The 23,009-nt window shown below is 46.0% G+C and overlaps 1 protein-coding gene across 3 annotated transcripts in view; it reads left to right on the top strand.

Moving 5' to 3' along the window:
• The window catches only part of SLC9C2 (solute carrier family 9 member C2 (putative)), a 64,124-nt gene that overhangs the window by 1,964 nt on the left and 39,151 nt on the right, over positions 1-23,009 (top strand). For all 3 annotated transcript variants that reach the window (XM_058660682.1, XM_058660683.1, XM_058660681.1), the window contains exons 3-11: positions 154-254; positions 1,582-1,710; positions 8,585-8,750; positions 9,958-10,074; positions 11,620-11,781; positions 13,092-13,191; positions 15,592-15,735; positions 19,316-19,484; positions 22,589-22,670. In XM_058660682.1, coding sequence (XP_058516665.1) covers positions 154-254; positions 1,582-1,710; positions 8,585-8,750; positions 9,958-10,074; positions 11,620-11,781; positions 13,092-13,191; positions 15,592-15,735; positions 19,316-19,484; positions 22,589-22,670 — 1,170 coding nt within the window. The remainder of the gene's footprint in view (positions 1-153; positions 255-1,581; positions 1,711-8,584; positions 8,751-9,957; positions 10,075-11,619; positions 11,782-13,091; positions 13,192-15,591; positions 15,736-19,315; positions 19,485-22,588; positions 22,671-23,009) is intronic.

Genomic DNA, 23,009 nt, shown 5'->3' with positions numbered 1-23,009 from the left:
TATAATTAGGAGATAGTATTTATAATACTTTTTAATTACTCATTTATAATGAATGACCAGAAGAGGGCTACGATGAAACAGCGTAATAGCAATGAATAATTTTTGGAACTATAAATTATGTTTAACACTTGCACATATGTTTTTTTTTTTTAGGAATTTTGAGGATATTTCTAAGGAATTCTGAAGTCATCGTCCTGACGATTCTGTCCCTAGCTGGATTTGTGATAGGACAACTGGCCTATCACCTCGTTGAGGTATTGTAAAGTGGGGAACACATTCAGGGACATAGACCTACACAAGGGTGACTCTGACACCGCCATCCTTCCCTATGTAGAGGACTTTTTAATGTGAAATGCTACGCAAAAGCTTCTTCTGGTCTTAAAAACCTTGAATATAGAAAATCACACAATAAAGGGGGAACAAGTTAAGCAGGCTGGAGGTGTGGGTCAACCTGAAGAGAGGAAGGTTTCCTTGCGTGTTGGGTTCTTCCTTGTCTGTCTCTGGAATCTTGGTTTTGCTTTCTTGCTGTACGTCCACTGGCTTCTCTGCTACTGTCTAGGATTGTGGAGACCCTCGTTATAAAAGATAACTGTTAATGTTGACTTCATTTTTTTTGCCATATTAAATGCAAAACAGGCATTATTTAATATGTAATATAGGCCCATGAAGATTAATTTATCAGCTTATTTATAATCACTTCTTTCATTTTTAGTTAAAAATTTAAAATAATGTTTTCAATTGCATAGCAATGTGTGCAAATTCTTTGTCACCAAACGACCTCTTTTTTTGTGTGTGTGTGGAGATAACAATGTTGTGCCAGTCTAGGATTATAAAAGCCTTTTCTTAGTCTCCTGAAATACGACTGATACTACTAGAATCTTGTGTTGGCCATACGCCAGGCTCCGTTTTAACTGCTTTGTATTTATTAATTTATTATCACATTAGCACCTTGATGGAACTAGGTACTGTATTAACACATCACAGATGAAGAAATGAACCCTAGAGAGGTTAGGTAATAAAAGTTAACTGATTGGGTCAAAATAAATTTTTTAAAAGACAAAATAGTTATAATATTAAATTATTTTTCTGTTTTTTTTTTCTGTGAATCTGTGTGAAGCCTTCATGACATGCCTTATATGTACAAACTGTACTGTTATCTAAGTATTCATACCTGTACAGGTTTTTTTTTAACCCAATGTAACATAAATAAAATGTAACACATTAATGTAAGTATCTCACAAGTTAAACAACTTTTCAAATCACTGAATATCATCTTAGAAATTGGCAGTGATAGGCATGCCAATTTGAAATTGATGACTACATACTACAAGGGTATAACCACCAATTGCTGTATAACCAACAATCACCCAGTTTTTCGGTGAATAGAAGACTATGCATGTCACCCATCTGCATGTCACCCACCATGCAGTGTGCCACATAGTCTCCAGGACTGATTGTAGATAACCTCTCAGGTGCAAATCAGAATATTCTACATTTTAAACTGATTGACTTAGCATCAACATAGTATCCAGTACCTGAAATGGTGGCCAGCTAACTTCTGATTTGCTTTTGTTATTCCAGGTACACCAAGTTGTCTATCCTCTTCTGAAGACACCGAGCTTTTCACTTCTCTGTTATTTTTTGCCTATAATTATATTTATGGCTGCTCTGGAAGTGGACTTGTATATACTCAAGAATATTATTTGGCAGGTAAGAACATTGCAAAGCCAGCTATGGTTGATTCTTGCTGTCCATGCTGACGGAGAGTATGACGCGGAGCTAGTCTGTGGAACTTGCCCGTTTACTGTAGCGTGAGTACCAGCTTACCCAGACTAGGCAATGGGGAAGGCTGAAGGGCAGTCCTGAGGGGCCTCCCACTCAACAATGACACTGTAATTGGCTAGAAGGCACATCTGTCCCTTTGGACCCTCTAGTTGTGTCACAGGTCAGGTTCTGCTGGCCTGGGGAAAGCCATGCCTTAGGTCCTGGGCCTGTAGGCTGTGGGTCACGCCCACCAGGCAGCAGGCAGAGATCCAGGGGTGATTGCCCAGAGAGGGGCATGCAGTTACTATTTCAGAGTGACCACTGTGAGCCATTTTGTAAACTGGCGTTCAGGATTCACAAATAGGGTTTGTGGCAAAACTTCATGCTAGCCCCTTATCTGGCTTTATCTCAATTGCATCTGTAGACTTGTCCTTTTTGTTTACTGCTAAAATTATTTTATTTGAGCCTCTCTTTTTTATTTCTTACGCTTGTTGGATTGTTGTATTCTTGATTTCAGAGAATATATATTTGCTCTGATTTCTATTCTTTCTGTGACATCTTGAATTAATGTTAGTTGACTCATTTTTTGCTTTTTTGAGGTTTGCTATTTTCTGTATTTTGTTGTAGCTGCATCCTACAAATTTTGATTTTTAATGTTTCCACCAAAACCTAATTCTAACTTTTATTGTGCTTTCTTTAATTATCAACAATTCAGAAGCTACTTAAAAATTCCAACTATGGATCTTCATTACCATATTTTTATCAAACAGGTGGGTTGAATACCACGTGTTGTGAGTTGTTGAGACTTGTTATACAGCCTTCCATGTGATTAATCTTCCCAAAGGTTGTATTTGTCTTACAAAAACATGTATTCTCTAATTGTTGGGACAGTCGATTTGTTCAGCTCACCGTATTGTTGATTGTGAAGTTCGGTCTCTTGTATGATTGCCATGCTTGATTCTCAGTTTTCATGGTGATGACACATTCATTTGTGACTGTATCCCTTTTTAATTCATATAATCGGAGGCTGTTATCAATGCCTACAGTATTGTTAGTTCCCAGTTCATTGTTTTCTCACCAGCTGATTACCTTTTCAGTCCAAATACTATCTTTTATCTTAATTTTGTAGTTACTTAAATCAATTACTGTGGTTATCATCAGCTGGTTTTTTGTGGCTAGTATTTGCTGTAACTTTCTTTGTTCTTTTAGTTTCAAGATTTTTCTGTTGTTACGTTGATTTCTTTCTGACAGTATGAAGCCAGATTTTGTTATTTTACTCAGGCTGAGAATTTGTGCATTATTTAAAGAAACTAATTTTAATCCATGAAATCCTATAGTGTGGGCGTTTGATGTAACAGTTGACACTGCTTGTGACATCCCCAATTGGGGTGCTAGGTCAGATACTGTCTTGGTTCCAGCTGTAGCTTCCCGTGAGCGTGCACTCTGAGACATTCCAGGGCAAGGCCTTGGGCTCCTGCCACCCACGTGGGGAGCCCTGACTCAGCTCCTGGCACTTGGTTCCAGTTGTAGCTTCCTCTGAGTGCGCACTCTGCCACCCACGTGGGGAGCCCTGACTCAGCCCCTGGTGCTGGCTTGGACTGACCCAGAACTGGTTTTGCTGCTGTTTGGGTTTCTTTGGCAGTCTCTTGCTCTCTCGCTCTCAATCTCTTTGCTTTTCAAATAAAGTAAAAATAAATGAGAGAGAAAAAAACAAAACAAAACAAAAGCAACCAGCAACCTACTTGGGTCGGCACAATGGCTCAGTTGTCTAATCCTCCACCTCCCAGCACTGGCAGCTCATATGGGAACCAATTTGTTCCCAGCGGCTCTGCTTCCCATTTAGTTCCCTGCTTATGGCCTTGGAAAGGAGTGGAATATGGCTCAAGTCCTTGGGTCTATGCACCTGTGTGGGAGACCTGGAGGAAGCTCTTGGCTCCTGGCTTTGGAACGGCTCAGCTCCACCTATTGTAGCCACTTGGGGAGTGAGCCAGCAGATGGAAGAGCTTTTTTTCTGTCTCTCCTTCTCTCTATAAATCTACCTTTCCAATAAAAACAAATCTTTTAAAAACACTGTGATTAGAAATAGTTTTAGAAGGATAAAAATTTAACCAGATTTGAGACAACAAGGAGATGTTGTGACACAGACACTGGAAAAGATGTCCAACATCTTACGTCGGTAGGGAACGACAGGTTAAAATCCCGATGAGATGCCAGCTCGCATCTGTCAGTGGTTCCTGATAGCAGCAAGCGTGGTGAGGATGCTGAGAGCATGTAACACTCGGGCAGTGTTGGTGAGAAGGCACCGCCGCACAGAACCCTGCTTCAGAGTCTCTCGTGCAGATAAACACCACTCTAAGGATCTAGCATTCCCACTCCTGAGTACTTACACAGGTTCAAACAGAAAGCTCTACGTGAATCTTACCAGCAGCTTTATTTCTAATCTTAAAAGTCTGCAAGCAACACACATGTCCTTAGTGGTGACCGGACGAGCAAACCGTGCAACAGCAAGAGAAAAGCAACGGGCTTTGAGAGGTGCAAATGGAAAACTTGTCAATGCCTTCTTCCAGAAGAAAGAAGCCAGGCTCAAAGATGCGTGTAGTGGATACTTCCACTCACCGACCTTCTGGAAAAAGCAGAAACAGAAAGAAAAATCACCATTGATTGTCTAATCCCAAGATTAGACTGGAATTTTTCCACATGTATTTTATGCTTTTTATAGTCTGTGTTTTTTTATCTTCTTGATTATTTTAGTTGGCTGTCAATTGGATTGATTCACTTTTCTTTAGTCTCCTATTCTTTTATTTAGAATCTTCATATTCTATTTCTATTTTTTTGTAGTAAACACTCCTAACACTACTAATTCCTTATCCAGCATGCATTCTTGCTGTTTTTCACCAACAGAAACTTGCTATTTTGGGGTTGTTTTAGCAGTGGGTCACTGTAAAATACATTTTTACAGCTATGGTAGCTCAGGAAGACAGTTTGACCAATTAAACATGTATAGGCATTTGTTGAATAAACTTTTAGAAAATTCTGTAAAACAGCCCAATCAGCTGGCATATATCCCTTCACCTGTCATTCTCACTGGAGCCCTCTAGTGACTGCAAGAAGACGATTCATTTTGAGAAAAGCCATGTGACATCAGACTAAATATACAACAACATTGATAGAGATTGACATTCATTTTTTAAAGAGTTATGTATTTTTATTGGAAAGCCAGACATACAGAGAGGAGGAGAGACAGAGAGGAAGATCTTCCATCTGCTGATTCACTCCTCAAGTGGCCACAATGGCCAGAGCTCAGCTGATCTGAAGCCAAGAGCCAGAAGCTTCTTCCAGGTCTCTCATGTGGGTGCAGGGTCCCAAGGCCTTGGGTCATCCTCAACTGCTTTCTCAGGCCACAAACATGAAGCTAGATGGGAAGCTGAGCTGTCGGGATTAGAACTGGAGCCCATATGGGATCCTGTTGTGTACAAGGCGAGGACTTTAGCCACTAGGCTATTGCACGGGACCCAATATTTGTTCTTAATGAAAGTAAGGGACAGGTCCACCACCACCATCTTGGTGGGGGGAACCCAGGTGGGTTTGATCTGGAGGCACAGGTGCTTGACTCTCCCACTCGATGGGGGAATCCGGGCTGGCTCAGGCTCCATGCTTGGGATCCCAGCCCTAGCCACTGCTGGCAGGCGGTGGGCAAATCCTGAGCTTGTTGAGGCCCGATAATGTCTCCATCCACAGTCCTCCCACTGTGGGGTGGATGTCAGGTTGCTCTGACAGGCGGGACCCTGGTTCTTCCTACCACCTCATCTTGGTTGGGGGAGCCCAGGTGAGTTTGACCTGGAGGCATGGGTGCTCGACTCTCCCAGCTGCATGGTGGCTGCTGAGGGGATCCTAGCCAAGCCCGCGGGCCACCCAGCAATGTGCTCTGGGATCCTGGGGGTGTGGGCTTACAGGGAGTCTGGGAGATGGCACAGGTGGGGATTAGCAAAGGCCGTAGGGTTCAGGTCCAGGTGAGAATGACTTTTCTGGAACTTCCATGGATAAGGCCACTCTGCTTGAAGGGCTACAACATGAAACCCACCAGAGAACATCAGAAAAGGCAACAGGTTCTGGGAGGCTGGGCCATGAAGTCGACAAATATGTAAGTGAATCGGGTCTGGGGTTAGAATCTGCAGGGCAATATGTAGGCTCAAGCATATGGAACAGCAATCTGTTGACAAGTGCAAGAACTGTGGCTGGGAGCAGGCCTGGCTGGGGGCTAAGGGGACGCCCTGGCTGGGCTGGAATTCCCACTGATGAACACAAGTGCCAGAATTGGTGCATTGTCCTGGGCTGAACATGGCTGCAGTTTCCCTCGCCATGGGTGTGGCCTGGGTCTGGGGAGGGCTGGACTGGGCTAGATTCCAGCACCCACTGGTACTCGTGGGAATTAGGGTGGATGTAGAATGGGCTGGGCTAGGTGTCGGCTCTGATGAATCACGTGAAAGCTGTGACTGGGTACGGACCAAGTGTGGATGGGCTGTAACACCCAACAGAAAGAACCGGAAAGGATACAGGATGATTGGGCAAGGACACCATTTCTGCCAGGACAAAAGGTGGACGAAGTCAACTTGGGCCAGGGACCCACTGGTGTGTGCAAGATCTGCCACTGGGAGGAGACCGGATAGAGGAGCCTGGTGAACTCCTCTGTCAGTTTGCAGTCCCTGCATGTAAGCGCAAGACCCAAGGCAAGGAGCAGCCCAAACCAGATCAGGTTACAGTACCCACCAGCATACATGTAGGTCAGGTCAGGGAGTGAGTTAGACTGGGCCAGTTCCTAACATCCCCTGGCAGATCCAAGACCAGGATTGGGTACATGAGGAGCTGAGTTGGGCTGCATCACCAGCCAGTTCACACTCAAGTTGGGACTGGGGACTGACTGGGCAAGGCTAGGCTGCGGCACCAACCAGCATAAGCTGACACTGGGGGCAGATTGGATCAAATTTGGCTGTAGTATCCACTGGTGGATGCCAAAGAAAGATGGGCCATGTCAGTTTGGCAGTGGTGGGTGTCGGGTCCATAAGCCCGGGGTTGGGGGGGTCTAGTGGGCCCTGAGTCTCCTGGCCCAGGTCCTAGGGTCCACCTACAAAGTGGGTACTGGATCTGTGTGCCCCAGGGGTGGGGGCCGTGAGGGGCCTGGGTCTCCTGGTCCAGGTCGCTGAGCCTGCCTTTGTGATGGAGGCTGGGTCCATGAGCCCAGGGGTGCAGAGTCTGGTGGGTCTCAGGTCACGTGGCCTGGGGCCTTGTCCCTCCTGCACAGTGCATGCTGAACCCATGAGCCTTAGGAGTGGGGTGTCTGGCTCGGCCCTGGGTCTCCTTGTGCAGGTCACTGAGCTCGGCTGCATGGTGGGGGCTGGGTGATCCCTGGGGTGGGGGGTCTGGCAGGTCCTGGTTTTCATGGCTCAGGTCCATGAGCCCACCTGGGAGAACTGGTCCTCCTCAGTGTAGAGCATGGAGTGCTGGATGGCAGACCATGGTGCACATGGAGGACATGGCAGCCCATTGGGGCCTGCAGAGGACATCTGATACCATAGCAGAGCATGGAGAGCAGAACATGTGGACAACTACCCTGGCCAAATGATGACAGCAAATATCTGGGCAATTGGAGACTCTAAGGTTAACTGTGTCAGCCAATGGACGTTGGAAGGGATTCCTCATTCATAGATCGGCAAAATCGACAGCATTTCGAAACTATCACATCCACCTGGGCAGAACCTTCGGAACTTGTGCCATGTGACCCTGGGTTGATATCAGGTGGCCTTTCCCCATCCTTGGGTACTGGGGTGGTGGGGAGGTTGGGTATGGCCTATCCCCTTGTCTCTCCCCTCCCCCCAGAAATGGGAAAAAGAAATAGAAAGCTTGGAAATGATGATCACACACACTTCTCCCTAACCCTGTATCCTTCCCACCCTGATTGACTAAGTAAGCATCATCTAAAAGAAAAAAGAAATGTACAGGAGAAAACTTCCCAATATATGTAGTTTATAGCCTTGCAGAAACAATGGGAATAAAATCACGATAAGAAGAGAGGAAGAGCCAGAAATAAGTATTGAAAAGTGAAAATATGATATCTGAAATAAAGTAATTCAGTAATTACTTGCCCCGGCCCAAGTAATAAAGTGTTTAGGGGGAAAGTTATGGGAACCTGGGGACTTCATGGAAAATGAAACAAAGAGCAGAAGTGGAAAATAAGAAAAGGAATGACTAACACAAGTATTTTTTTCCTTGAGGGGTAATTTTCTTTGACTTGGGCACAAATGATGTGTTGAAAGAAATCAAGAAATTGCAAATAATTTGATCTCAGCATTTCATGGTGTTTCTCTTCTACACTGCAGTACTATCTGCTTGACAATTAATAAAAGAAGAATGTGTTTTATACAGAGGGAGGAGAAAGACACTTGCGTTCTGAGTCAAGAATGTTCTGACACTGAGAACTCTTTAGCTGGAATAGCGGCAAGAAAGAGAGCTGAGCCGATCTTTGCAACAGTAAGACTGAATGCTGCTGGTGTAAATGGGGTGGTTTCTTTGAGGGAGTTAAGCTAGAATGCCTGTCACAGCGTATTTTCCAGAGGATTTGCATGTATGTAACCCATATGGGATTGTCACAACATAGGTAGCTGCACCCATGCCAGCTTTGGACGCTGACTCTAACGCCGTGCTCTCATTGGCCCACAGGTCTTGCTCACTCTAGACGCTGACCCTAACGCCCTGCTCTCATTGGCCCACAGGTCTTGCTCACTCTAGACGCTGACCCTAACGCCGTGCTCTCATTGGCCCACAGGTCTTGCTAACCACACTGATCAGCTTTGTAACCTCATTCATCCTAATTGGATACGTGGTTATGAACTTCAACCCGGAGGCCTGGGACCCGCAGTCCTGTCTGCTCTTCAGCATCGTCCTTGCCATTACAGATCCTTTTTATTCGGTGAATGCTCTAAAAATTGTTGGTATGTCAGATTTGCTTCCTGCACTTATCTTGAAGGCAGGAATAAGCATTGTATTCTTGACTCAATACTAGTGGAGGAGGAGTTTCTCTTGGGAACTGAGTACTGATTGACTTGTGGAAAGCAGCGCAGCCACTGAGGGTGTGAAAGAAAGAGCATCAGATATAATTGCAAAGTAGGTTTTTTCCCCTCAAGAACAAATCATAATCTTGGTGACAAAATGGATATTTTTATTTCATTCCATTGAATTCTAGGCTGTAAAATGGAGATTCTAAGTTGGCGAGTTTCTTTGCCAATACACAGACAAAACCTCTCATGAGGTCTTTGAAAGCCTTGTTACTTCTTGTTAAAACTGCCTCCTGAGGTTGGACAGTGATGGAGAGGATGGCAGCTTGATTAATTAATTAATTAATTGATTTTTTGGTCATTTATTTTAAGGAAGAGGGGGAAAGAGCCAATCGGGCAGGCAACATATATATTTTTTCAACAGAAGCTTATACCCAAGAGGCTGCGGGCTCTTGTACCACTTCTAGTTTATTTGTTGGAGTAAGTTGGCATCATCAAGCTTCTTTATCCTGGCCATTTCCCTGCATACAATTGTGGTTTTTGTGTTCATTTTGCAAAAGAGAAGTTTAGTAGAAAATCTTCCATTTTAGAACAGTCACACAAGTTTGACCAGGCCTACACTGATATTTCCTTTATGTCAAGGATGTTCAGCTGTTATTTAGGTTCTGGATAAGTAACTTTTTTTCTAGAGAGATGAACTCGACTTGTGTTTCCATGTTTTGGTTCTTGGGAATCATTCTGTTACGAACCTCTAGGTACATGGTTTTGATTTTTCTTTGTGGGGTGCATATATCCAGGTGTCCTTAGTGACAACCTAGGAGTGGCTTCGCTGGTCATTATTTGTCCTTATTCCTAAAGAAAGAATTATTTGTAGTGTGGTTCTCATTGACTTAGCCAAGCTTCACACAGTGTCCTGAGAAGTGTCTGTGTCCCTGTGAAGCTCGTGTGGGATGAGACCAGGGAGGCTGCATGTCAAGGTCACTGCCCTGGGGAGGACACCTCAGCCCAAGGCGCTGCCCACGTCCAGCGTGCCACTGCAGTCAGCACTGGGCACTTGCCCTGTTCTAGTCCTTCTTACATTTTTTGTGTGTGAGTAGAACTTTCACTTATTTCATTAAACTTTACTTTATGTTTTCTTTTCCAGGAGGTTCCAAAATGTATAGCGATATCATCAGAGGAGAGTCACTGATCGTCTGTGGTGTCACGGCCATATTTTTTGGAATGTTCCGGAGCCGGCCCATGCACGTGACTCTGTTTAGTGGTAGGAGGGTTTGCTTTTTTGTCTGTATATTTTCTAAAATCATTCTTATTGAGATGAAAATCCATTCAGGATGTTTGAAACTTCGCTGCTTTCCCTCTGCTTGTATCTACATGGACCAGAAATGTCAGGTACCTGAACACAGTTTCCAGCTGTGTGGTTTTTTTTATGTGTCCAGGGATGTTCTCTTTCATCCCCTTGGCTGACCATCCCTGTGTGCACGCAGAGCATTTCATCGCTGACTCAGACTGACTTCATCCCTGTGTCCGTCTGCATCTCAGGGCGTGTGGACCCTGGATTTGGGTAAGAGGGTGAAAGCAGGATGCTTCATGTACCACTGGCCAGTCGGGCCCTTGAAACGACCATGGCTGGACTCTTCTGGTGAAAGCTCACTAGAATGTGAAGTGTTTCCTTGTTAGATTTCTAGATGTAGTGCTAGTAGAAAATTTAGGGGCAGAGATGGTTAACACAGAATGAAGGAGGAAAAGTGTCCTACTAATGTATTTGTGTGATAGTTAAAAAAAAGAGACTAACAGGGGCCAAGGGACAGGTGTTGGGCAGGTGTTGGGCAGCAGGGAGGATGCCAGGACAGGTGTTGGGCAGGTATTGGGCAGCAGGGAAGATGCCAGGACAGGTGTTGGGCAGGTGTTGGGCTGCAAGGAGGACGACAGGACAGGTGTTGGGCAGGTGTTGGGCAGCAGGGAGGACGATAGTTGTGTTGAAGTGATCGGGTGTCAAACCCAGCACTGCTTCCAAGGCCAACACCTTGCTACTGTGTGCTGTGAGAAGCACAGCTCACGCCTCAAGCCTGGCCTCATGGCGGGCACTGGGAGAATGAACCCCACACAGAAGATCTTCCTTTTGCCCTGTCTCTGCCTTTCAAACACAAATGAAAAAGAGATTGTGTGTGAGTTGCTTGGTCCTGCCATGATTTGTTAAAAAAAAAAAAAAAAACAGATTGAATCTGGGTGTCTTTTGTTTGACTACTGAGCTTCCAGTTTGTCACAGTTTTTTTTTAAAGACTTATTTATTTATTTTTATTGGAAAGGCAGATTTACAGGAGAAGGAGGAACAAGGAGAAAGATCTTCCATCTGCTGCTTCACTCCCCAAATGGCCACAAGTACCGGAGCTGAGCTGATCCAAAGTTGAGAGCCAGGAACTTCCTGAGTCTCCCACATGCGTGCAGGGTCCCAAGGCTTTGGGCAGTCCACTATTGCTTTCCCAGGCCACAGACAGGGAGCTGGAAGGGGAGTGGAGCAGCTGGGATTGAACCGGTGCCTATACAGGATGCCAGTGTTGCAGATGGATGATTAGTCAATTGGGCTGTTGTGCCGGCCCCGTCACATAGTCTTCATATGTGTGATTCCTACCTGCCTCCTGTGGCTGGGGAGAAGGATCCACTGAGAAGGGAAGCTCCAGCTGTGGGCTATGATGGGAGGATCTGCAGAGAGAGCTTCTCTTGCCAGCCTTCTCTGGGGCACCTTGTGCTAGGGGACTCTCTCAAGAGCAGGCGGCAGGGTCACAGCTCCAGTTGCTTTGTTCCTCAGAGATACACGTGCTCATGGAGATCCTGAAGGACATCTGTGGAAGCACCCTCTGTGGGTACTTGTGTTCAAGGTTGATCCCGTCCATGCTGTCTGAACTTCACAGCAAGATGCGGAGCAACGTCATTCTCTGTGTCTCAATGGTGTACTTGATTTTCTACCTCGGTAAGAGAGAAACACATCCCAAACCGCCGTCCTTAGGCCTTCTCTGCCTTCCCTGGGATCTGCAGTCCAGTTACTTCTGTCCGAATTCACCTCTTTGTGCTCCCCCCCCCCCCGTGTATCTTGCCGTGTTTTTACTGTCACACTGTTGTGTTCTGTGAATTCTTGAGTAGCAGTCCATCTGGATGGGAAGCTGTGGTTCCTTCCCGGCCTCGGCTCGGTCTGTGTGTGGCCCTGAGGCCGCTTCTCCTCGGCGTTCCTCTCGGTGCACGGTGGCTCTGCTGAGAGCCCTGAGAAGTCAAGGTGCCTCCTGGCTGCCCTCACCCTGAGCAATCCCCTCGTAAAAGGACCGAGTTGGGGGAGGCACTCCTGAGGTGCTTTGCCGCTCAACAACCTTGAATTTAATTTAGTGAGTGCCATGTTGCTGGGATTGAAAACAATTACTGAGGTAATTTATTTATACCATATTTTCCTCAAAAAAAAAATTGTCTGGGATGCAGTTACTGGTGATTTTAAAATGAAAGCATGCAATTTGAAAAAGGAAGGCACATACTTTCAGAATAGTTGAATTTAAGAAAATGAATATTTCATGCTTAAGATAATATGGACAAAATGTTATTAGCTACTGGAAAGCAAACACATTGTCAAATGCCTTTACATCTATAGGAGAAACCAATATCCTCTCCCCTCCCCTCCTCTCCCCTCCTCCCCTCTTCTCTCCTCCTCTCCCCTCCTCTCCCCTCCCCTCTCCTCTCCCCTCCTCTCTCCTCTCCCCTCCTCTCCCCTCCCCTCTCCTCTTCCCTTCCCTTCCTTCCCGGCCCTTCCCCTCCTCTTCTCTGCTCTCCGCCCTTCCCCTGAAGTAGCTGTGCTGAGCTTGGCCCAGGACTCCCAGTGCCGTGTCCTAGAGGTGCAGAATGGAGGTGCTTAAACTGCTGTTCCATTAGTCCCGTGTGACAGTCTGCAGCAGGACTTGGCAGTCTGTGAACTCATGTAAAAATGGTCCCTGTATTTTCAAATGTTTTAACATAAAACTAAAGGAAAATATTTTGTGGCCTATGGATATGATGTGAAGTTCAGGTTTCCGTGTCTGGAGCACTCATTTCTTTGCATGTTATCCTGGTGGAGCAGTTGAGGCAGGTGCTGGATGCCCACAGCCATTTGACAAATGCGGCCTTTACAGCAAGTGTGCAGGGTAACGCCACGCACCTGACTCAGCCTTCCAAAGAGGACACTTGATGTCTTCACTCAGTACTAAGTCTCTCCACTGGAGACTTGATTGCATTTAGTCTCATCTGTTCACTTTGCCTCCTCAGTGGAATTTTGTGGAATGTCGGGCATTGTTGCTTTAATCGCTCTCGGGCTGAATTTAGATTCCTTAAGCTTCAAACCAAGGATGGAGTTCCTACTCACTAAGTAAGTTATCTACTGTGTACTCGGTATCATCTCATGAAAAAAATATTGGGCTGAAAGGCTGCCTTTGTGGATGTTAATACAATGTCCATTATTTAAGGATTCTCTGCCTTAAAATGATTAATTGTGCTGTCAGTTCTGCTTGAAAAGAACTTAAGGTACAAGCAGTCACCAGCGTTGATTATTTTATGATTACTTTGAATTGTGGCAATTAAAAAAAAGAAAGATTCCTTCCTGCCCTTAGTTTCCTTGTGAAGTTAGTTGAGGCACAGTATGCTGATGTGGGAAGGGCTAGGAGAGGATCAATGCCGGCACAGCTCACCCGCCCTTTATAGCTGGTAGTGTGCCTGGCTCACACGGGTGTGCCTGGGCTCGGGCAGTTCATGTGCCGTCTTCCCACCGAAGGCGCTGCCCCGAGAGGCTGCTTAGTGACGCAATCACTTCCTAGTTCCTGAACACCGAACCACGGGCTAGTGCATGGCGGGAATTCTCTCAGTGTGAGAGAGCAGATGCTGAAGTGAGAAAAATAAACCACACCTCCAGAAAAAATTTCCACAAAAATCAGTGTGAAAAACTATTATGGTAGAAGTTGTATCCTTTCTGCTCTGTGATGCCCCAACTCGCCTTTCCTTTGGGACATTTTGGAGGCAAGAGGGCCCTTTCTTGCCCTCCTGGGTGAAGAGTTGGCATCTGGAACGATTCTAGTTTTGTGTGTATGTAAATAAGACTTTACTGTTATTTAAAAACCCAGATGTTTTAGAATGACTGGTTTATATAGCATACTTGGTGGTGGTTCTGAATTTGAGCAGTCTGTATGAGAGCCTCCTAGTAAGTGAAACATGTGTTCACCCAGTTGCTTCTTCTCTCACCCCTCAACCCACCTTTGCCTACTGGGTCCCACATGTTACATCTCAGGTTTGGTGTTATGGAAACAAGCTCCTTCTCAGAAAACGCTCAGGACCAGAGGGCAGACATGTTGTATACAAGAATCTAATGATAACCATGAATAATTATGTATTTATTTGGATCTGGTTATATGTAAGGCATCTTTTTGGTTCCCTTTCCCTGTGGATCCATTGAGTTAGGCAGCAGGAGTCATCCAGCGTCAAGCTGTAGGCTTGGGGTAATGCCGTGACGTCAGAACATGGCTGGTGCCTGCAGACTGAAATGTGGCTTTTCCTTGAGATTGTCCATAATGAGATGGCTTCAGGGGGGAGGGGGCGCACACAGTTACCACTGAGCTGTAAGTCTAAGTCCCAAGAGAGGGGATCAAGAAGAGGCAGGGTCCTGTTGGCTACCACAGGTGAGCAGACCCTAAGAACCGTGCTCCAGGGGTTAGCTTGGCAATCTGCGCGATTGTAGTGCCAGCTTCCCCATCAGAGCCGCGCTGGTGCAGACAACCAACTCGTAGGGATTCAGTGGAGAATCACTTCTGGCTAGAGTGCATCAGGTGGTTTCCTGGGGTGGTGTGACGTAGAGTCAGCCTTGCAATACTATTAGGAATTCAGTGGGTGCGAAAAACAGGACAGACTTTCAGAGTAGAGGACACACATGTGCAAGTCACCAAGGGAGAAGCTGTGCAGAGCCTGCCATCAGTCAGCCCCCAGTTGGTCGGTCAGCCAGCCGTGACGTGTCAGCTCTGGCCGGCGGTGACAGGCCCACAGCGACACACCATCAGTCAGCCCCCAGTTGGTCAGCCACCCAGCCGTTACCTGCCATCTCTGGCTGGCGGTGACAGGAGTCAGCCAGCCGTGACGTGTCAGCTCTGCCCGGCGGTGACAGGCCCACAGCGACACACCATCAGTCGGCCCCCAAGACTCGGTGGGTGAACACAATGGGAAGGTGTTCATTTTTCTGCCGTGCCTTTTCTCTCCTGAGAGGCAGTTTGTAGATACTGATGTGATGAAGGCAACTGGGGTGTGAAACTGGGCGTGTCTCCATCCAGCAACACAGCCTTCAGAATGGTATTTACTATCAGAAAGGTAGATCGAATTTATGGAGAGAAGAACAGAGAGAGGAAGATCTTCCGCCCGCTGATTCACCCCCAAGTGGCCGCAACGGCCAGAGCTGAGCTGGCCCGAAGCCAGGAGCTCCTCTGGGTCTCCCATGCAGGTGCAGGCGCCGAAGGCTTCTTCCTTCCCTGGCCACAGGCAGGGAGCTGGAAGGGAAGCAGGACATGTGGGACACAAACCGTCATCCGTATGGAAGCCTGGCACTTGCAAGGTGAGGATTTAGCCGTTGAGCCATCTCGCTGGGTTCCCCTATGACATTCTTCCAAATGTTGACAATGGTGAAGGAGATCCAAGTGGCAGACACAAAAATATTCACTTTCGTGTAAAATTGGAAAATATTTAAAATGTGCTTTGCATGTTTAAATCGTGGCTTTCTTTTTATTTATCCTAGGTTTTTAACAATGTTATCATCTGTATACCAAAATCTAATATACACTTTCTTTGGCATTGTGATTGGATGTGGAGAAATAAAGTATTTTAGCTTTTACACTGTAGTGTTTGTAGTCATCTTGTTTACATCAGTAAATTTTGTAAGGTAAGAATTATATTTCAGATATTGTTTTAGAATTTAGGGGCCTGAGCCCAGAATGAGAACTGGAAAGCAAAAAGCTGTTGGAGTGCGGAAAAAACTGTGTTGCTGACAGCAGCCTTCTGGGTCACTTCTAGAAACTGTTGACTTTTTATTAAGGTTTCATCCATAAAACAAGAAGGCACAGGCCCAGGCCAGCAGCACTGGCTGCGGCCTACATAAAAATGCCAATTGGCAGGCCCATCCGCATCTGGGTACTCCTCCCTGGAGAGAAGCTCCAGGAGGTAGTCTCGTATGTTCTGCAGGTGACACTTGCTCACGCTCAAGGCTGAGGACAATTTGGCTGGACTATCAGTTCTTCACATGTCTGTGGGCTTTGAGGCAGCCTTCATTGCCTTCCCAGGCCATAAGCAGGGAGCTGGATGGGAAGTGCAGCAGCCGGGACACGAACTGGCGCCCCATATGGGATGCCAGCACTTGCAGGTAGAGGATTAGCCAATTGGGCCTCTACGCCAGTCCCAAGGAGGAACTTTTGAAGTGTCAAAACTTCAAAAAGGATTCCCACAAGAAATCTTTGGTAGATTTTTAAAAGAAAACACTAATAATGAAGAAACAAACAAAAAAATAACCATTTGATTTTTTTTTTGTTCATTCAGTCGATATTTATCAGGCATCTACTAAGAGTCAGGCATGTTACAGGTGCTTAGGATACTTTAATGTAAAAGGGGAGAGCAGGAGAAGAGACTAAAGGGCTAATTACGTGAAAATTCAGAGAAAGGATTCATTTATGAATGAGTGGTGGGCTAAGAAAGCCTCTAGGAGGATGTGTACCAACCCCGGGGGTCCCGCAGCCAAAGAGCCAGGACACTGAAAAAAAGAAAAAAATTCACCTTTTGTTTGCTTGTGTATGTGTGCTTTCTGGGACCCTGCCAGTTACATGGCGCCTGCCCACACGGGCGCGAGAACATCTCTGCTCAGTGCAGTGGGCCCCACGCCAGTCGCCTGCAGAAGGAATCTCATGGGTGTAGTGCTCAGCCTCTTCCATAGCTGACACTTAACAATCAAGTATCACACCCATTCTAAGAGTGTGAGGAAAATTTTAAGTGATGTCCTCATCAGATTATTCATGCTAAGTATGCACATTTTTATATTTCAATAAAGCTGCTTTTTTTTTAATGTGGGCAATGATGAACTCAGAAGGCCTTCATTGCAGTAGCATGTACAACAATGAAAAGGTAGGAACGGACAAAGGTCCAACAGCTGAAGGATGTGAATTGTGGACTATAGATCCTCGGATCTTTTCTATAAAATCATTTACCTCTGATGTATATGTTTTTAAGCCTAACAGAAAATTGTTACTGATCTGCTAATACAAGTGATCATGTAGAAAACTTGAAATCTAATACTTACAGTCCTTGAAGGTAGACTGAAAGCTATTTGAATTTGTGATTATTTGTGCCTTCAATGATTTGGAAAATAAAAATTATGGAACTCATCAGAAGATATCTCTAGAAAATACAGACCTCAAAAATTAGCTTTGGTGAGGCATAAAATGATTTTTAAAAAGGTAGCAGCTTTCCAGCCTAGTGAAGATGAGTCTGAGCTCTTGTCAAAGTCAACACTCCCCGAGAACTCTGACTTCGGTGATGAGTTAGTTCTGATTTGGGCAGTGACAGATATGACCTGAATGATCTTGTTTTTTTGTGGAGTTCTGAAGGACACTAACACCTCTATACTTGCTTACACAGATCCCATATCTTTAGTACTCCCAAGATAAAATTTTATTTCTAGGATGGGCTTTCCTGTATGTGGCTGTGAGCTAGAATCTGGCCAATTTATAAACTCCTAGGTGAACTCATCCCAATCCAGAGCCTTTTCAAGTAAGTTTTATTATTAGGCCAACACCAGATACCTCTGTTACTATTCTTTTTCAGCTCTTGGGTTGGTACTGAAAATGATGGGAGAAGGTCTTTTGTGTGATTGGGAATGGGTGGGAGTGAATTATTGTATTCAGTTGTGCTTGGCCCACTGTGGTGGCAAAGAAAGGGCCCGGTGGTCTTACATGGCCAGTCCTGTTCTTGAGTTAGTGACTAATATCCCGGGAGACTGCTTGCTGAACCAGATGAGATCAGGACCCCACTGCCCCCATCTTCCCCCACTTGTTGATGTCCCCGGGGATTCCAGACTTCCCGTCCTCACTCCATTCACCGGCAAGACCCCACATGGCCTTGACAAACTCCGTTTCTTTGAGGATGCCCCTCCTGTGAAATGACCCCTGCCCATGTGCAGGGGGCGTCAGGGTGTGTCTCCCTGGGTCTTCTCTCTCCTGTTCCTTTTCTCTGTTCCCAGCTGTAGTGCTGGAGTGACACTGCCTTCCACCAACCTTTTAGTCAGGCGATGGGAGACGCTGGTTCGACCAGTATCCTTTGTAGGCATTTTAACAAAGCTGTAGATATATGCAAGTTGGCTTTAAGAAGTATCTGATTGTTTAACTTAGAAAGCAGGAGTTTAGTGTTGTGTTCAGTGGTCTCTGTCAGTTCCCACACCTCCACCTCCATCTATGGCAAATGACAACTCCATGTCCCTGTCTAAAAAGGAGTGCCTTTGTGAGCGCAAACAGGACTTGCTCTTTGAAATTTCAAGGGTCACAGAGGTGAGTAAAACTCAATCTATTTGGAGGGATAAGACAAGCATACAAGTAACAGTAATGTAAAGAGATACATGCTTAAGGAGACTTAAGGAAGTTCTTTGGGACTTCCTAGGCAGTTGTGGAGTTTTTTTTATTTTTTAAAGATTTGCTTTTATTTTTATTTGAAAGGTAGAGTCACAGAGAGGGAGGGAAAGACAGAATCTTCCATCTACTGATCCACTCTGTAGCTGGCTGCAGTGGCTGGGCTCAGTGGACCAGGAGGAAGCCAAGTCAGTTTTATCTGGATCTCTTACGTGGGTGGGAGGGGCTCAGGTCCTTGGGCCATCTTTTCTGATTACCAGAAGTGGAGCAACCAGGCCACAACCTACTGCTGTAAGGGTTGCCAGCACCTCAGGGAGTGGCTTTATGTGCTGGGCCACAATGCTGCCCTCACCCCTAGCCATTTTCTTACAGATACAGTTGAAATTATTTGTATAACATTTAGTGTATTTTTTTGGAATTCAGGAAAAGCTCTGATGGATTATATTATGATTGGTCTATAATAATTTTATTTTAGGTCATCGCACAGTTTCCCAAATCTCTGAATCCAGTCATCCTGTGACCTTTTGGACAATAGATGGAGCTTGTCATTGTTCTTTGAAGAAATTTTCCAGTTGGAATTTACTTTCCAAGTCCAAACTGTGTGCACTATGGTTAATGAAGTTTTCTTATTTTCATGTTAGATCTTCCAAAATTTTTCATGATGAGTATTGTATACCAAATTTAGATAGCAGATTTAAACAATATCAGAATATATGAATGATTTCTCCATAAACTGCACTGTGTTCTCCTTACTGAAAATTTAAAATGAAAATGTGGATGAAGTAGATGGGTTCAGCTGGTACGTTTAGTGTTCAAGGTGTGTGTGGCTAAGTTGTGATGCTTTTCTCTCTACAGGATGCTTACCATTGTTTTAGTGAGTCCCATTCTGATGCGTTGGAGTTATGAATATAACTGGCGATGGGGGTTTGTTATCGCATGGTCTGGAATTAAAGGGATTTTTAGCATACTCATGGCTCCTGATATTCATAGATTCGCTGGCCAAAGAGTACTGGCACCACATATGGTAGGAGAACCCACGTCTCGTGTATGACCTGTAGCTCTCTGTTTCTACATATTTTATAGCAGTTGTAAGAATACTCAGTAATAAAGTGAACTAGTTTTGAAATGGATTTTTAATTCTTTTTTATGATACAGATTCTTGGGCTCAGGAATTTTCCTACTCTGCCACCCTCCCCGTTTCCCCTCATATCACTACAATAGTACACAACAGACACAACAGACACAAGTCCATGGTCCATCATTCCTCTCTTGAAGCGTATCCTGACATTGTACGTATAGACAATGGTAGAAGTCCAGCATCCTATTGTCAAAATATATTTCCCGGCTTCCTTGGGGATCCTTCTGCTATGGAGTAGAGGTGCACCCTGCACTCTATCTTCCCCCCTCTGCTTGCTCGTCTCCAGCACACATTTCCTTTCAGTATGTGCATGCACGTGCTTACCTATGTACCTCTTGATGCTGTGTTTTGTAGGAAGGCTGCCTTAGATCAGAGAACCTATGATATTTGTCCTTTGGGGATTGGCTAATTTTACTAGCGTCATAATCTCTACTCGGGACCATTTTGTTGCAAGTGGTAGCCATGGTTTTTGAATTTTTTCATAAAGTTTTTCTTCACGTAGATAGAGACTCAGAGGAAAGTTTCTGTGTGTTGACCATGTGAAAGAGACCGACAGTCTTGTAGTAGCTGTGGGCATGGTCTTAGACTTAGAGTCCCATCCTGTCTGCAGCGTTCACGTCCCGGGGAGCCTTGGTCGAATTCTTGAGCCTTGTCAGCCTGTTTCCAGGTGAGCAGTGTGATGATTAGTGAATAGTTCACACTTTATAGATGTTCAATGACTGTTGCTTAGCAAACAAATGTTATTTTATTTGTTGGAAAGACAGACAACGACCTTGCATCCGCTGGTTCACTCCCCAAGCGCCCACAATGGCCACATGTGAGCCAATCCAAAGCCAGGAGCCTCTTTCTGGTCTCCCACATGGGTTCAGGGTCCCAAGACTCTGGGTCGCCCTCGACTGCTTTCCCAGGCCACAGGCAGGGAGTTGGATGGGAAGCAGGGCCGCCGGGACACAAACTGCTGGCGCCCGTATGGGATCCTGGCAGGTGCAATGCGAGGACTTTGGCCACTAAGCTTTCGTGCCGGGCCCACAAATACTATTTTAAAAGAGCTGTCAGGGAGAATGAAAAAACAATACCCTTAAAGAGACTGTCTAATCCCTGTTGATGCTAGGAAAAGCCCGGAACTTCTGATTAAGTATACTGGTGAAAGGATGATTTTAGAAAATGCCAAGTTAAGGATCAGGTGGTATTTATGTCACCAGTGATAATTTTGAAAGTTTGCTTTTTGTGAAGTTCTTAGTAGATTTCTGAGCAGAGGGTGGAGTACATTTTCTGGCCGCATGGGGGCGCCCTGTCGCTGGAGGCAGAACTTCCAACTAAACCACGGGATGTGCCCTTCCCTACCTGCTAGTCAGATAAACCCCACACCTGGTTCTCAGGGAAGTGAGGAGGGGGGTTAAAAACCGCTGGAATAGTGTAAGCAGAAGACCACTTTCCTTCCTACCAAGGAATCCAGAGGGAGGGAGATTCCCCATATTATCTGGTTTCCAGCTCAGCAAATTTCTTTTCCTTGCTGTTCTTGTCTTGTGCTACAAGGTCCAAGAAGCAGAGTATTTTTTGAATGTCTTCTTTTTGGGAATAGCTGTCAACCTCTTCCTCTAACATGTGGAATAACGGAAAAACCAAATGCCGCATGGATCATGCCAAGGAAAACTCGGGTGCCCTGACATCCCCAGGGGGAAGCGGTCTTCTGGTCTCAGTGGCATGTTGGGTTCCTCACCACCCTTCCCGAGGACTTCTAGCTGAAGGCCTCGTCTGAAAGTTAATTACAAGTTGAAACAAACCGAAAGTTCTGCAAACTTTGGAACCTTCCATACTCCAATGGAAAAAAAAAACTTATATCAAAGTATGAGTTCTTTGAATTCTCTTTTAGGAAAGGAATTAGCCTGAAACCAAGTCGACGAGCTGTTAAGCAACTCATGAGATGTCATTTTCCAATTCCTTATGTCTTATGTCAAGAATTATCTTGGCTCCTCCCAAGCCCTTCATCAGTCAAGTCTGGGAAAAGTGTTGTGGAGGGAATATTGCGAATAACTCCATGTTTTTCAGTGAAGGTGGACACTGAGGCCCAGGGTGCTTAACTGGCCCAGGGATCTTAACTGGCCCAGGGCGCTTAACTGGCCCAGGGCGCTTAACTGGCCCAGGGATCTTAACTGGCCCGGGGCGCTTAACTGGCCCGGGGCGCTTAACTGGCCCAGGGAGCTTAACTGGCCCGGGGAGCTTAACTGGCCCGGGGCTCTTAACTGGCCCGGGGCGCTTAACTGGCCCGGGGCGCTTAACTGGCCCGGGGAGCTTAACTGGCCCGGGGCGCTTAACTGGCCCGGGGCGCTTAACTGGCCCGGGGCGCTTAACTGGCCCAGGGAGCTTAACTGGCCTGGGGAGCTTAACTGGCCCAGGGAGCTTAACTGGCCCAGAGCGCTTAACAAGCCCAGGGAGCTTAACTGGCTCAGGGAGCTTAACTGGCCCGGGGTGCTTAACTGGCCCCACCTCCCATGATCCATGAAGAGCAAAGACCAGGCTACCGCTGTGGTTGTCTTTCTGTCCTGTGCAGTGTGTCTCTGCTGCCCCGCAGACTGTCCCTGAGGGGCTCTGGCAGCACCCACAAGGAAGGCTCACATCTCTGAACTGCTTGTGATCACCATGGCTTGAGGTGGAGTTTCTCTCCGGCCTTTATCCTGCTAGCTGGATCTGCGACTGTGGTCGCTGTGTGTGCTCTGGGTGACCACTGTGCATGGCAGCAGTGTGAGAGCTCTTCCCTCAGGGTCCCTGACCCAGGATCGACCTGCTGCTTTGACTCACTCAGATGGAAGGGAATTTTGGCTGCAGTACTGTGTTTACGCTGCTTCTGCAAAACAGCCCTGTTGCTCGATGTGCAAAACAAAGCGAGGATTAGAAAAATGTCAGTGGAGATAGAGCTGTGCTGGTGACTGAGTAAGGATTCCGTCTGCAGAACCTGTCCAATGTTTCTGCAATGTGTGCTTTGTTCGCAGTTTATATTCTATGCACAAGTAATATCACTATTGACGATGGGCATAAATTCATACCTGATGAGTGAATCCGCCAGGCTATTAGGTAAAGTATTTGTAACATTCGCTGGTTACCTGGGGGAGGAAAACGCAGGCGATTGTTACTGGGAGTCATGGGGACACGCCTGCGGAGCACAAGGAACTGGTTTAGAAGTCATTTTTTGCTTATATGTAGATGCCTTAGTAATTTCCAGTATTGGTTGAGTCTGTTTCATAGAAACCACATGGACTGGGGCTTAAATAAAACAAGAGCCTTTCCTGCCTCCATCAAAGTGTGAAGCAGAGTAGGATGGCATGGTGCCAGGGTTGGCCATGGCCAGGCAGAGTAGGATGGCACAGTGCTGGGGTTGGCCATGGCCAGGCAGAGTAGGATGGCACGGTGCTG

This window comes from Ochotona princeps, chromosome 2 (genome assembly GCF_030435755.1).
Source record: "Ochotona princeps isolate mOchPri1 chromosome 2, mOchPri1.hap1, whole genome shotgun sequence".
NCBI lineage: Eukaryota > Metazoa > Chordata > Mammalia > Lagomorpha > Ochotonidae > Ochotona > Ochotona princeps.
Note: the sequence above shows the minus strand (reverse complement) of the source record. Positions and strands in the feature narration are given on the sequence as shown.